Consider the following 12,934-nt stretch of genomic DNA (forward strand, 5'->3'; position numbering starts at 1 on the left):
GGGGACATGGGGGCATTGGAGGGGGACGTTGGGGGGACACGGGGGGGGCATTGGGGGGGACGGGGGGTCAGGGGAGTTGAGGATGGGGGCACGGGGGGATTTGGGGGGACACGGGGGATGGGGGGGACACGGGGGGGACACGGGGGGTCGGGGGAGCGGGGGACAGGGGACATTGGGGGACGTGTGGGGGGTCGGGGGACACGGGGGGATTTGGGGGGGACACGGGGGGCGGGGGACAGGGGACGTTCCGGGGGCCGTGGGGGCATTTGGGGGAGGGGACGGGAGGGCGGGGGACGTTGGGGGGGGTGGGGGGGGGGATACGGGGGGGGGAGGGGCGCGCGCGCGCACACAAAGGACTCCCCGTACGCTCCCCCCCCCCCCCGCGTGCCCGCCCACCTGGTGCCGCCGCGCCCCGCCCTTTCCGCCCTCCCCGGCCCCGCCCCCCCCCCGCTCGGGCCCCTCCCCGGCCAATGGCGGCGCGGGCGCGTTGGCGCCGGCGGGGCGCGGGGGCGTGGCCTCGGGGCGGCGGCCAATGGGGTGGCGGCGGGGGCGGGGCCGGGCGCGGGCTATAAAGGCGCGCGCGGGCGGGCGGGGCCTGCTGAGGCCGCCGAGGATGTCAGCGAGTCAGGAGAGCCGGTGCGGGGGGGGGGCACCGGGAGGGGGCACCGGGGGGGAGGGGAGACCGGGGGGCGGGGGGCACCGGGGGGGGGGGAGGGCAGCCCCGGGGGGGCCCCGCGCGGGTCTCGGCCCTTCCCCCCAGCTCCCGGGACCCTGCGGTACCGGTTTCCCCCTCCGGTACCGGTTTCCCCCCTCCGGTACCGGTTCCCCACCCCCCGATGCCGGTTCTCCCCTCCGGTACCGGTTCCCCCCCCCCCCCGGTACCGGTTTTCGGTTCTTTTCCTCCTCCCTCCCCCCCCCCCCATCAACCACGTGGGAGGCGCCGCGCGCGCGCGCGCGCCCATTGTCCCCGCTCTCCCCCGGGCACGCGGCGCTGACGTCACCCGCCGCCCGGCGCTCCCATTGGCTGCGCGCGCGGGTGGGGGGGGAGGGGGGGGAAACTTCCGGCGTCACCACGTGGAGGAGCGCGCGGATGGCGGCGGGGGGGGGGGAGTGTTCCACTTCGGGGTGAGTGGCGGCGGAAGCGGGGTCAGGGGTGACCGCGGCCGCCTCCCGTCAGCCCCCGCGACAGCGGCCCCGAGGGGATGGAGCCGGATGGCGTCATCGAGGTGAGGGCGGGGCGACTGGGAGGGACTGGGAGGGGAGCAGGGCCTGACTGGGAGGGACTGGGAGGGGAGTAGGGCCTGACTGGGGCGACTGGGAGGGGTCGGAGCCAGACTGGGGGGGGCAGAGCCAGACTGGGAGGGGAGCGGGGCCTGACTGGGGGGACTGGGATGAATTGGGAGGGGTACAGGGCCTGACTGGGGGGACTGGAGAGGGTCTACAGCCAGACTGGGAGGGACTGGGAGGAGAGTGGGGCCTGACTGGGGGGACTGGGAGGGGTCAGAGCCAGACTGGGAGGGACTGGGGCCTGACTGGGAGGGCTGGGGGAGGCACAGGGCCTGACTGGGGGGACTGGAGAGGGTCTACAGCCAGACTGGGAGGGACTGGGAGAGGAGCAGGACCTGACTGGGGGGACTGGCAGGGGTCAGAGCCAGACTGGGAGGGACGGGAGGAGTCAGAGCCAGACTGGGAGGGTCTAGAGCCAGACTGGGAGGGTCTGGGAGGGGTCAGAGCCGCACTGGGAGGGACTGGGAGGGGAGCAGGGCCTGACTGGGGGGACTGGGAGGGGTCAGAGCCAGACTGGGAGGGACTGGAAGGGGCCAGGATCTCTTTGAAAGGGACTGAGAGGTGTTAAAACCATGCTGGGAGGGACTGGGGCCTTACTGGGGGGACTGGGATGAACTGGGGGGGGGTGTCACAGAACATTGCTGGGGAGACTGAGAGGGGCTAGAACCAGACTAGGATGGACTGGGAGGGGAGTGGGGCCTTGCTGGAGGAACTGGGATGGACTGGGAGCAGGACAGGGCCTGACTGGAGGGAGTCAGGGTGTCTCTGAGGGGGACTGGGAGGGGTTAAAGCCAGACTGGGAGGGACTGGGGTGAACTGGGAAGGGGGCAGGGCATTATTGGGGGGGTTAGAGACATACTGGGATGTATTGGGAGGGGGGCAGGGCCTGGCGGGGGGTGGTTGAGCCGTACTGGGATGGACTGGGCTGTTTTGGGGGTGGTGGGACTGGGAGCAACTGGGATGGACTGGGGGGGCGGGGCTGGGGAGAAAGAGGCTGTTCTGGGGCACGGGGGGGACTGGGGGGAACTGGGAGGGAATTAGGGGTTACTGGGGGGACTGGGGGTTACTGGGAGGGAACCAGGGGGAACTGGGGGTCACTGGGGGGGAACTGGGAGGGAATTAAGGGGTTACTGAGGGGAACTGGGGGTTACTGGGAGGGAACCAGGGGGAACTGGGAGGGAATCAGGGGGAACTGGGAGGGAACCGGGGGGAACTGGGAGGGAATTAGGGGTTGCTGAGGGGAACTGGGGGTCACTGGGGGGGACGGGGGGGAACTGGGAGGGGATTAGGGGTTGCTGAGGGGAACTGGGGGTCACTGGGAGGGAACTGGGGGTCACTGGGAGCACTGGCCGCCCCGCAGAGCAACTGGCACGAGGTGGTGGACAGCTTCGACGAGATGAACCTGTCGGAGGCGCTGCTGCGGGGGATCTACGCCTACGGCTTCGAGAAGCCCTCGGCCATCCAGCAGCGCGCCATCCTGCCCTGCATCAAGGGTACTGCCCCACGGCTGCCCCATAGCGCCCCACAGAGCCCCACGGCGCCCCACGGCTGCCCCATAGCGCCCCACGGCGCCCCAGAGCCCCCCACAGCTAACACACCCTGCCCCACAGACCCGCCATCCTGCCCTGCATCAAGGGTACTGCCCCACGGCTGCCCCATGGCGCCCCACAGAGCCCCACGGCTGCCCCACAGAGCCCCACAGCTGCCCCACGGCTCCCGCCATCCCGCTTGGAGCTGGGGCCGCAGGCTCCTGGCTCTGCCCCGTCAGCCCCCCTGCGGCCCTATGGACCCCCCGTAGCCCTGCGGACCCCCATAAGCGCCCCATAGTTCAGGGGGGGCCCCTATAAGTGCCCCAGAACCCCACAACTGCGCCCTTATAGCCCCCCCATAGCTCCTGGGACCCCCATAGCCCCCCCATAGTCCCAGGGCCCCCCATAGCCCTTCTATACCCCCCAGGGCCCCCATAACTGCCCCACAGCCCCCCCATAGCTCCTGGGACCCCATAGGTGCCCCACAGCCCCCCATGGCCCTTCTATACCCCCCCAGGGCCCCCGTAAATGCCCCACTGCTCCCCCAGGGCCCCCCATAAGTGCCCCACAGCCCCCCCAGAGTCCTCCTGTAGCCCCTGGGCCCCCCCTGACCCCCCCACGCCCCCCAGGCTACGACGTCATCGCGCAGGCGCAGTCGGGGACGGGGAAGACGGCCACCTTCGCCATCTCCATCCTGCAGCAGATCGAGCTCGACCTCAAGGCCACCCAGGCGCTGGTGCTGGCGCCCACCCGGGAGCTCGCCCAGCAGGTACCCCCGCACAGACCAGTGTGGACCAGTACGGACCAGTATGGACCGGTCTGGAGCAGCCCCCGCCGCCTGGGCAGGGCGGTGCCGCCCGTGGTGCCGATCCCAAATCCGGTGGGGGCAGAGCGGCCGCTCCCAGTTCATCCCAGTACGACCCAGTGGCCGCTGCTGGTTCATGCCTGGGGCACAGGGGCTGCGGGGTGGGGGGGGCCGCTATAGGAGGGGGGGCTGCTGTAGGGGCTGTGTAAGGGCTCTGGGCACCTATAGGATCCCAGGGGCTCTGGGGTGCCTATAGGGCCTACGGGGGTGGCCATACGCTGCTCTAGGGGGTCCTTAAAGCATCTGTAGGGTCTTTGGGGTGTCTCCAGGGGGGCTCTGGGGTGTCCATAGGGTCCCGGGGGGCTCTGGGTGGGTCCTTGGGGCAGCTATAGGATCTAGAGAGTGCTTATGGCAGCTTTGGGGCACCTATAGGGTGGCCATAGTGTGACCCCAGGGGGCTCTGGAGCATCTGTAGGGTCCCAGTCGGGTCTTTGAGGCACCTATAGGGTCCTTGGGGTGGCTGTAGGGTGCCCAAAGCGTGTCTATAGGGTCTCTGGGGCATCTGTAGGATCTCTGAGGGCATCTATAGGGTCTCCAGGGGACCTATAGGGTCTGTGGGGGATCTATAGGGTCTGTGGGGGGGATCTGTAGGGTCTCTGGGGATCTGTAGGGTCTCCGGGTATCTATAGGGTCTGCGGGGGATCTGTAGGGTCTCTGGGGATCTGTAGGGTCTGGGATCTATAGGGTCTCTGGGGATCTATAGGGTGCTCTCTGGGGAATCCAGGGGCTTTTTGGGGTGTTGGGGGGCGGCTGCGGGCACGTGGGCGTTTGGCGGCGCTGACGTCGCGCTGACGTCATTGCGGCAGATCCAGAAGGTGGTGATGGCGCTGGGGGATTACATGGGCGCCTCCTGCCACGCCTGCATCGGCGGCACCAACGTCCGCGCCGAGGTCCAGAAGCTGCAGCTGGAGGCGCCGCACATCATCGTCGGCACCCCCGGCCGCGTCTTCGACATGCTCAACCGCCGCTACCTCTGTGAGTCCCCAGCGCCCCAAAACGGCCCCAAACGGCCCCAAAACGGCCCCAAACAGCCTCAAAATGGCGCCAAACAGCCTGAAACGCCCCAAAACAGCCCCCAACGCAGCCAAAATGGCCCCAAAACAGCCCCCGATGGCCCCCAACAGCCCCAAAATGGCGCCAAACAGCCCAAAATGGCCCCCAAAATGGCGCGAAATGGCCCCAAAATGGCCCCCAATGGCCTAAAATGGCCCCCAACGGCCTGAAACAGCCTCAAAACAGCCCAAAATGGCCCCCAACAGCCCCAAAACACCCCCAATGTCCCCAAAAATGGCCCCTTGTGGCGCCAAACGGCCCCAAAATGGTGCCAAACAGCCCCAAAATGGCGCCAAAGGGCCCCAGGGGTCCCACCCCCCCACCCCCCCCCCAGCACCCCGAGGGTCCCCAAACGGCCCCAAATCTCCCCCAAATCTGCCCCCATCTGCGTTTGGCCCCGCGTGTCACCTCGGTGTCCCCAAGGGTCCCTAAACACCCCAAATCTCCCCCAAATCTGCTCCCGAGGGTCTCTGGCCCCAGGTGACCCCCCCCCCCGTGTGCCACCTTGTCCCCAAATGTCCCCAAAATGTCCCCCAACAGCCCCAGACCCCCCGCCCCCCCCCCCCCACTGTCCCCAAACCACCCCCCAGCCCCCCACCACCTCCAGGTGTCCCCAAACTCCCACAAATGTCCCCAGAAATCCCCAAACGCCCCCCCGGCAGCCCCTAAACACCCCAAAACGTCCCCCAACGTCCCCAACCCCCCTCGAGCGTCGCCATGTGGCCCCGATCTCCCCTCCGTGTCCCCAGACGTCCCCTCCGTGTCCCCAAATGCCCCCCCCGCGTCCTCACGTGGACCTGGTGGCCCCAAGTGACCCCAGACGTCACCGCAGCCGCCTCCGAGCGTCGCCGTGTGGCCCCCGGGGGTCCCCCCAATGTCCCCAAACGCCCCCCGGGGGGGTCTCCAAATGCCCCCCAGGGGCCCCCCTGTGCCCCCCAAGTGTGGCCCCCTGCCCCCGGTGTCCCCAAATGCCCCCGGTGTCCCCATGGGACCCCAGATGTCCCCCCCCAAGTGCCCCCACAGGGAACAGGGGGGCGGGGGGGGAGTCTGTCTGTCCTGGGGGGGGGCTCTGTCTGTCCCCGGGGGGGTCCGTCCGTCCCCCGGCCGCCCGCTGATGACCCCGTGCGTGTCACCTGACCCCGCGGGGGGGGGTCCCGGCCCCGCGTCCTGCGCGGCCGCTGCCACCGGCCCCGCGGGGGCTGATCACTGCCAGGGCTGAGGGCGGCGGGGGAGGGGGGTGGGGACCCCCGGGACCCCCCCCGGGGCCCCCCCGGGGCCCCCCCGACCCCCCCCCGCCCCCCCAGCCCCCAAGTTCATCAAGATGTTCGTGCTGGACGAGGCTGACGAGATGCTGAGCCGCGGCTTCAAGGACCAAATCTACGACATCTTCCAGAAGCTGAGGGGGAACACGCAGGGGGGGGGGACACGGGGGGCCCGGGGGGGGAGGGGGGGCGGCCCCCACGGCGCCCCACGGCCCTGCCCCCTCCCGGGGGGGGCCACGCTCCCCTCCCCCCCCAGGCCGGCCCCCTCCCCCTCCCCGGGCTGGGCCGCGGGGGCCGGCGCGTGGGGGGGGGGGGGGGTTCTGGTGGGGGGGGGTTGGGGGCCTCCCAGGGGGGTTTGGGGGGTCCCACGGGGGGTTGGGGGCCTCCCAGGGGGATTTGGGGCCCCCCCAGGGGGTTTCTGGGGTCTTGGGAGGGGCCTGGGGGAGCAGCGGGGGCGGTTATGGGGGGCTCGGGGGGTCCCCAATACTTGATGGGGGGCGCTGAGCCCCCAGGGACAATTTGGGGGTCCCTGACCCCCCCCCCCCCCCCCCCCCCCTTTATCCTGCCCCACTCCGGTTTGGTGCTGCCTGGCTGCGGGAGGGGGATCTGGGGGGGAGGCGTTGGGGGTCCCGGGGGGCTGTTGGGGGGCTGTTGGGGGTCCCGGGGGGGTGCGGGGGGTCCCGGCTGACCCCCGCCCCCCAGGTGGTGCTGCTGTCGGCCACGATGCCCCTGGACGTGCTGGAGGTGACCAAGAAATTCATGCGGGAGCCGATCCGGATCCTGGTGAAGAAGGAGGAGCTGACGCTGGAGGGGATCCGCCAGTTCTACATCAACGTGGAGCGGGAGGTGGGGGCGGGGCGGGGGTCGGGGCAGTCTCTTCCCCTCCCCCCCCGGCATGGCCCATGGATTTGTGGGGCGCCCCGTGGCCCCCCCGCAGTGACCCCATGCCATAGCGATCCCCCACCCCCCCCCAGAACCATGGGCCGCCCCCGCGATGTGGGGCCGGTCCCTGAGCGGGGGGGGACACGGGCACCGGGGGGGGGGGGGAGGGGAGGCGCTGGGGGTGGGGGGGGGGGGAGATCCGAGCACTGAGGGGGCAGCTGTGGGGCGGGCGCTGTCGCCGTGGGGTGATGTGGGGCAGATCCGAGCACTGAGGGGGCAGCTGTGGGGCGGGCGCTGTCGCCGTGGGGTGATGTGGGGCAGATCCGAGCACTGAGGGGGGCAGCTGTGGGGCGGGCGCTGTCGCCGTGGGGCCGGGGGGGGGGTGGGGCAGCGGGGCGTGCCTGCGGGGCGCCGTGGGTCAGGCCGTGGCTCCGCCCCCCCAGGAGTGGAAGCTGGACACGCTCTGCGACCTGTACGAGACGCTGACCATCACCCAGGCCGTCATCTTCATCAACACCCGCCGCAAGGTGGACTGGCTGACGGAGAAGATGCACGCCCGCGACTTCACCGTCTCCGCCATGGTGGGGCCCGGGCGGGGGAGGGGCCGGCGGCTGGGTTCCCACCCCCCCCACCCCCAACCGCGGCTGACCCCTCCCCCACCCCTCTGCCCCTCCCCCAGCACGGCGACATGGACCAGAAGGAGCGTGACGTCATCATGAGGGAATTCCGCTCCGGCTCCAGCCGCGTCCTCATCACCACCGACCTGCTGGTGAGCGGGGGAGGGGACCCGGGCAGCGCCCCCGCCCCCTCTCCCCCACCCCTGACCCCTCCCCTCCCCCCCCAGGCTCGCGGGATCGACGTCCAGCAAGTGTCGCTCGTCATCAACTACGACCTGCCCACCAACCGCGAGAACTACATCCACCGGTGAGGGGGAGGGGCGGAGGGGGAGGGGCGACCCCGCCCACCCAGAGGCCTGGGGGGGGGGGGGACGCAGGAGGGCGGCCTTGGGAGGAGGGGGGGAGGGGGAGGGTCAGCCTGGTGTGGGGGAGGGGAAAGGCGGGTTCCGACGCCGCCCCTCCCCCCAGGATCGGGCGGGGCGGGCGGTTCGGCCGCAAGGGCGTGGCCATCAACATGGTGACGGAGGAGGACAAACGGACGCTGCGGGACATCGAGACCTTCTACAACACGGCCATTGAGGAGATGCCGCTCAACGTCGCCGACCTCATCTGAGGGGGGAGGAGGGGCGCGCCCCTCCCCCACCCCGCCCCCTGGACGCGCGGGGGGGGCTCCCCACACCCCTCCCCCACCCTTTTTTTTTTTTTTTTTTTTTATTTTTCTCGGGGTTTTTTTTTTGGTCTTTTGAATAAACGTCACGTTTTGGGGGTGACAAATCCCTCCCGGCCCCTCCCCCCATGGGGGAACCTGGGCGTCTCGTGGGACCACCCCTCCCCCCCCCCCCCCCGAGGGGACCCAGGCGTCCGGGGCTGCCCCGCCCCCCTCCCCCACCCCCTTTTGTAACGTTTATTTATTGGAATAAAAGCAACTTTGGGAAAAAAAAAGTGACGGCTGGTTGTGGGGGGAGGGGCAGAGCCCCCGCTGTGGGGCAGGGACCCCTGCTATGGGGCAGAGAGCCCTTGCTGTGGGGCAGGGACCCCTGCTATGGGGCAGAGAGCCCTTGCTGTGGGGCAGGGACCCCTGCTATGGGGCAGAGAGCCCCCGCTGTGGGGCAGGGACCCCTGCTATGGGGCAGAGAGCCCCCACTGTGGGGCAGGGACCCCTGCTATGGGGCAGAGAGCCCTTGCTGTGGGGCACACACCCACCTATGGGGCCCCGCCCCCCCCCCCCCCCAATTTTGGGGCAAGACGCGGCCGTTTCAGTTCCGTTCCAGCCCCGCCTTTATTCCCGCGGGGGGAGGGGCCCGGGCCCCCTCAGCCCTGCAGCGCCGCCGCCAAGGCCTCCCGGATGCGCCGCGCCGCCGCCGCCGCCGCCCGGCCTTCCTCCCCCTCCGCCCCCTCCTCCTCCCCCTCCCCCTCCTCCTCGGCCCCCTCCCCCCCCAGGGGCTCCCCGGGGGGCGGGGCGAGCCAGCGCGGGGGGCAGGGGTCGCCGCGGGCCTGGCAGACGTTGTGCAGCAGGCAGCAGGCGGCCAGCAGCGTGGGCAGGAAGGCCAGGTCGGTGTCGTTGCGCTTCTGCAGGCAGCGCCAGCGGCCCCGCAGCCGCCCCAGCGCCCCGGCGGCCGCCGCCCGCGCCGCCGCCGCCCCCGCGTTGAAGCGCCGCCGCCCCCGCCGCCGCGCCGCCTCCGCCCCGCCGAAGGGGCGCAGCAGCCAGGGCAGCAGCGGGTCGCCGGGGCGGCCCAGCAGGTAGGCGGGGACCGTCACCCCCCCGAGCTGGGCGGGGGGCGCGGGGCAGAGCCCCCCGCGCTGCGCCCGCCGGTAGAGAGCGGAGCCGCGCAGGCCCAGGCCGGGCCGGCTCACCTCGATGTCCCAGAAGCAGCCGCGGGCGTCGACGGCGGCCTGCAGCACCACGGCGTGCCAGCCCCGCCCGTCGCTGTAGCTGGCGGCGTCCTCGGGCGGGGCGCGGATGGGGACGCGGAGGCGGGCCAGGACGCCGGCCAGCTGCGGCAGGGGGAAGCCGGCGGCGGCGGCCGGCGGGGCGGCGTAGGTGGGGGCCAGGATGGCCACCACGGCCTCGCAGACGTCGCGCAGGATCTTGCAGACGGTGGAGCGGGAGACGCCGAACTGCTGCTCCACCGCCCGGTACTCGGTGCAGGCCCCCAGGCGCCAGAGGGTGAGGGCCAGGCGCACCTCGGCCGGCACCGCCCGCCGCATGCTGGTGTCGCGGCGCTGGATGGCCGCCCGCAGCCGCCCGCAGAGGAAGTCGAAGGTGGCCGGGCCCAGGCGGAAATTCTCAGCCCACTCCCCGCGGCTGAAGGCCTTGGCCCGCACCGTCTCCCAGAAGGCCGAGCTCCGCGCTTTGCTCCACAGCCGCCGCTCCCGCCCCGAGGCGGCGGCGCCGGGGCCCAGCCGCCCCCCCAGCCACAGGGCCGCGAAGCGGCGCCGGCCCCGGGCCCGAGCGCGGCGGTGGCGGGCGGCCCGCAGGCGGCGGGCGGCCTCTCGCAGGCGCCGCCCGCGCTGCAGGCGGAGGTAGAAGAGGCCGCAGAGCGCCACGGCACCGCGGGAGAGCGAGGCCGCCGCCGCCGCCGCCGCCGCCGCCGCCGCCGCCGCCATCTTGGGCCGCCGCCGCCGCCGCCGCCTCGGGGGCACCGCGCAGGCGCGAAGGGGGGCGCCGCGCTCCCATAGGCTTCCCGCCGAGAGCGGCGGCCAATCAGCGAGCAGGGGAGGCGGGGCGGCGCACGCGCGTTGGCCGCGAAGCGCCTTCGCGCAGACGCGCGGGGGAAAAGGCGGCGGCCAATGACGCGGCGGGGCGGGGCCTCGCATGCGCGGGGCCGGGCCGGGGGGCGGCGCCTCGCCCCGCCGCTCGGCCAATCGCGTCGCGGCGGGGTCGTGTCCGCGCCTGCGCGCAGCCCGCCGTACCCGGAAGCGCGGCGGCGTCCCGCCATGGAGGCGCTGCGCGGGTGGCTCGTCCCGCTCCTGCTGCCCGAGCGCTGCTTCGAGGAGCTCGTCCTGCGGCTGCACCTCCTGCACGGTGCGGGGCGCGGCGGGGGCGCGGAGCGGGGCGGGGGCGGCCCCGCCGGCTGCACGGCGGGCGGCCGCCATGTTGCTCGCGGGCGGAAGTGCCCGGCGGCCGGGGGGCGGGGGAGGAAGGCGGGGGCCGCCATCTTGCTGCCGGGCGGAAGTGGGGGTCGTTTGGGGGGGGTGGGGTCCCGGGACCCCCCCCCCGGGTCGCGTTGACTCCCCCGCCCCCCCCCCCCCCCAGTGCCCTGCCTGAAAATCCTCCTCAGCAAAGCGCTCGGCTACGCCATCGTCGCCGGCTCCGTCATGGGTGAGGGGCGGGGGGGGGAGGGGAGGGGCGGGGCCTTGGGGGTCTCCGGGGGGGCTGGAGGCACCTAAGGGGCGGGGGGATGGGGGGATGGGGGGGTTGGGGGGATCAGGGGCTGGGGGGAGGGGGTCTGGGGTGGGGGTGGGGCAGGGGAGGGCCTTGGGGGGTGAGGGGAGGGGTCTCTGGGGCAGGGGGAGGGGTCTGGGTAGGGGTGGGGGACTCCGGGGGCGGGGGTTGGGGGCACCCAGGGGGTGGGGCTTCTGTGGGGGGAGGGGCTATGGGTGCTGGGGAAACCTTGTGGGGGGGGTCTCTGGGGCAGGGGGAGGCCTGGGGGGGTCTGGGGGGTTGGGGGCCGGTGGGGGCGGGGTCCCACACCCGCCCCCTTCCCCTCCCCCCGCAGTGAAGCTGCCGCAGGTGCTGAAGGTGTGGGGGGCCCGGAGCGGGGCGGGGCTGAGCCTCCCCGCGCTGCTGCTGGAGCTGCTGGCGCTGGGGGGGACGGTGGCCTACGGCTGCGCCCGCGCCTTCCCCTTCAGGTGGGGCCGGGGGGGGCGGGGGGGGCGGGGGGAGGGGCTGGGCCCCCTCCTGACCCCCCTCCCCCTCCGCCCCGCAGCGCCTGGGGGGAGTCGCTCTTCCTCCTTCTCCAGACCCTGACCCTCGTCTTCCTCACCCAGCTCTTCGGGGGGCGCCCGGGGCGAGGTCGGTGCGGGGGGGAGGGGGCGGGCGGGGGTGGGGGGGCACCCAAACGCCTGGGTCGCCTCACCCGCCCCTCCCCCCCGTCTCCCCTCCCCCCAGGGCTGCTGCTGGTGGGGGGGGGGGGGGCGCTGCTGGGCGCCCTCCTCTCCCCCCGCGCTCCCCCCGGCCTCGCCACCCTGCTGCAGGCGGCCAATCTGCCCATCCTCATCCTCAGCCGGGTGCGTGGGGGCGGGGGGGCCCGTGTGTGACCCCCGTGACCCCATGTGTGCCCTGCGTGACCCCCCCGTGTCCCTGTGTGACCCCCCGTGTGACCCCCCCGACCCCGTGTGTGCCCTGTGTGACCCCCCCGTGTCCCTGTGTGACCCCGCGTGTCCCCCCCGTGACCCCCCGACTCCATGTGTGACCCCGTGTGAACCCCGTGTGAACCCCCTGACCCCATGTATGACCCTGTGTGACCCCGTGTGTGTCCCCATGTGGCCCCCGACCCCCCGTGACCCCCGCGTGACCCCGTGTGGCCCCCCCTGGGCCCCCCTGTCTCCCTGTGATCCCCTGTGACCCCCCCTTGACCCCATGCCCCCTTTGACCCCTTGTCCCCACCCATGACCCTGTGTGTCCCCCTGACCCTATGCCCCCTCTTGACCCCGTGACCCCCTGTGACCCCGCACCCCCCTTGACCCCATGTGTTGCCCCTGACCCCGTGACCCCCCGTGACCCCCCGGTGACCCCGTGACCCCCCGTGCCCCCCCAGCTCCTGCAGGCCGCCACCAACCACCGGCAGGGCCACACGGGGCAGCTCTCGGGGGTCTCCACCGCCCTCCTGCTGGGGGGGGCCCTGGCCCGGGTCTTCACCTCCCTCCAGGTGAGCCCCCCCCCCCTCCCCGCCCCCCCGCCCCCCCCTCCTCCCCCACATCCCCCCCTTTCTCCCCGCAGGAGACCGGGGACGCGCTCCTGGCCTTGACCTTCGCCGCCTCGGCCGCCTGCAACGGGCCCCTGCTGGCCCAGGTGCTCTACTACGGGGGGGCCCCCGCCCCCCGCCCCAAGGGGGACTGACCCCCCCCGACCCTCCCCCACCCCCCTGGGACCCTCCCATCCCCCCCTGCTTGCAGAGGGTGGGGGTGGGGTGGCCCCGGCCCCCCCCCGCGCTGGACCAGGGCGGGGGGGGGGGCGGGGCCCCGCCGCGGGGGGGGGGGGGGGAGGGGGCTCCAGAGGACAGAGCCCCTCCCCCCCCACCCCATCAACACCGGGCGCCCCCGGCGGCCCCCAATAAAGGGGCGCCCGCCCCCATCCCCCCCGCTTCGTTCTTTGTGTTTAATTACGGGGAGTAACGAACCCCAGGGGCCCCCCGCCCCCATCGCAGAGCCCCCGGGGCCCCTGGGCCCCCACGGGACCCCCAACCCCCTCCCCCCGCCCCTCCCCCGCAGCGAGGC

The 12,934-nt window shown here is 73.2% G+C and overlaps 2 protein-coding genes across 3 annotated transcripts; both read left to right on the forward strand.

Annotated features, from left to right (window-relative positions):
• The first annotated feature begins 536 nt into the window (after positions 1-536).
• EIF4A1 (eukaryotic translation initiation factor 4A1) lies at positions 537-8,119 on the forward strand. The gene is made up of 11 exons (XM_087777853.1): positions 537-636; positions 1,178-1,226; positions 2,648-2,780; positions 3,446-3,585; positions 4,488-4,656; positions 6,039-6,143; positions 6,694-6,842; positions 7,322-7,459; positions 7,558-7,647; positions 7,723-7,802; positions 7,964-8,119. Exons 1-11 carry the CDS (start codon positions 614-616, stop codon positions 8,106-8,108), a joined length of 1,221 nt encoding a protein of 406 aa, XP_087633979.1. The 5' UTR covers positions 537-613; the 3' UTR covers positions 8,109-8,119.
• Positions 8,120-10,432: 2,313 nt separating this feature from the next.
• On the forward strand, positions 10,433-12,692 carry MPDU1 (mannose-P-dolichol utilization defect 1). Of its 2 annotated transcripts, XM_087777851.1 has the most exons (7): positions 10,433-10,520; positions 10,752-10,817; positions 11,215-11,347; positions 11,425-11,510; positions 11,607-11,725; positions 12,256-12,366; positions 12,438-12,692. In XM_087777851.1, exons 1-7 carry the CDS (start codon positions 10,433-10,435, stop codon positions 12,555-12,557), a joined length of 723 nt encoding a protein of 240 aa, XP_087633977.1. In that variant the 3' UTR covers positions 12,558-12,692. The 2 variants fall into 2 exon arrangements, with proteins under 2 accessions (XP_087633977.1, XP_087633978.1); XM_087777852.1 differs by lacking the exon at positions 12,256-12,366.
• Positions 12,693-12,934: the final 242 nt, after the last annotated feature.

This window comes from Nipponia nippon, unplaced genomic scaffold, assembly GCF_047370975.1.
Source record: "Nipponia nippon isolate SJK-2023a ecotype South Korea unplaced genomic scaffold, ASM4737097v1 scaffold_41, whole genome shotgun sequence".
NCBI lineage: Eukaryota > Metazoa > Chordata > Aves > Pelecaniformes > Threskiornithidae > Nipponia > Nipponia nippon.

Bases quoted from the DNA above. Each gene is read 5' to 3' on its own strand.
- EIF4A1 (XM_087777853.1), top strand. From the start codon at position 614: ATGTCAGCGAGTCAGGAGAGCCG. The intron at 1,227-2,647 runs GTGAGGGCGGGG...GCCGCCCCGCAG, and splicing joins AGCCGGATGGCGTCATCGAG to AGCAACTGGCACGAGGTGGT. The intron at 4,657-6,038 runs GTGAGTCCCCAG...CCGCCCCCCCAG, and splicing joins GCTCAACCGCCGCTACCTCT to CCCCCAAGTTCATCAAGATG.
- MPDU1 (XM_087777851.1), top strand. From the start codon at position 10,433: ATGGAGGCGCTGCGCGGGTGGCTCGTCCCGCTCCTGCTGCCCGAGCGC. The intron at 11,511-11,606 runs GTCGGTGCGGGG...CCCTCCCCCCAG, and splicing joins CGGGGGGCGCCCGGGGCGAG to GGCTGCTGCTGGTGGGGGGG. The intron at 11,726-12,255 runs GTGCGTGGGGGC...GTGCCCCCCCAG, and splicing joins CCATCCTCATCCTCAGCCGG to CTCCTGCAGGCCGCCACCAA.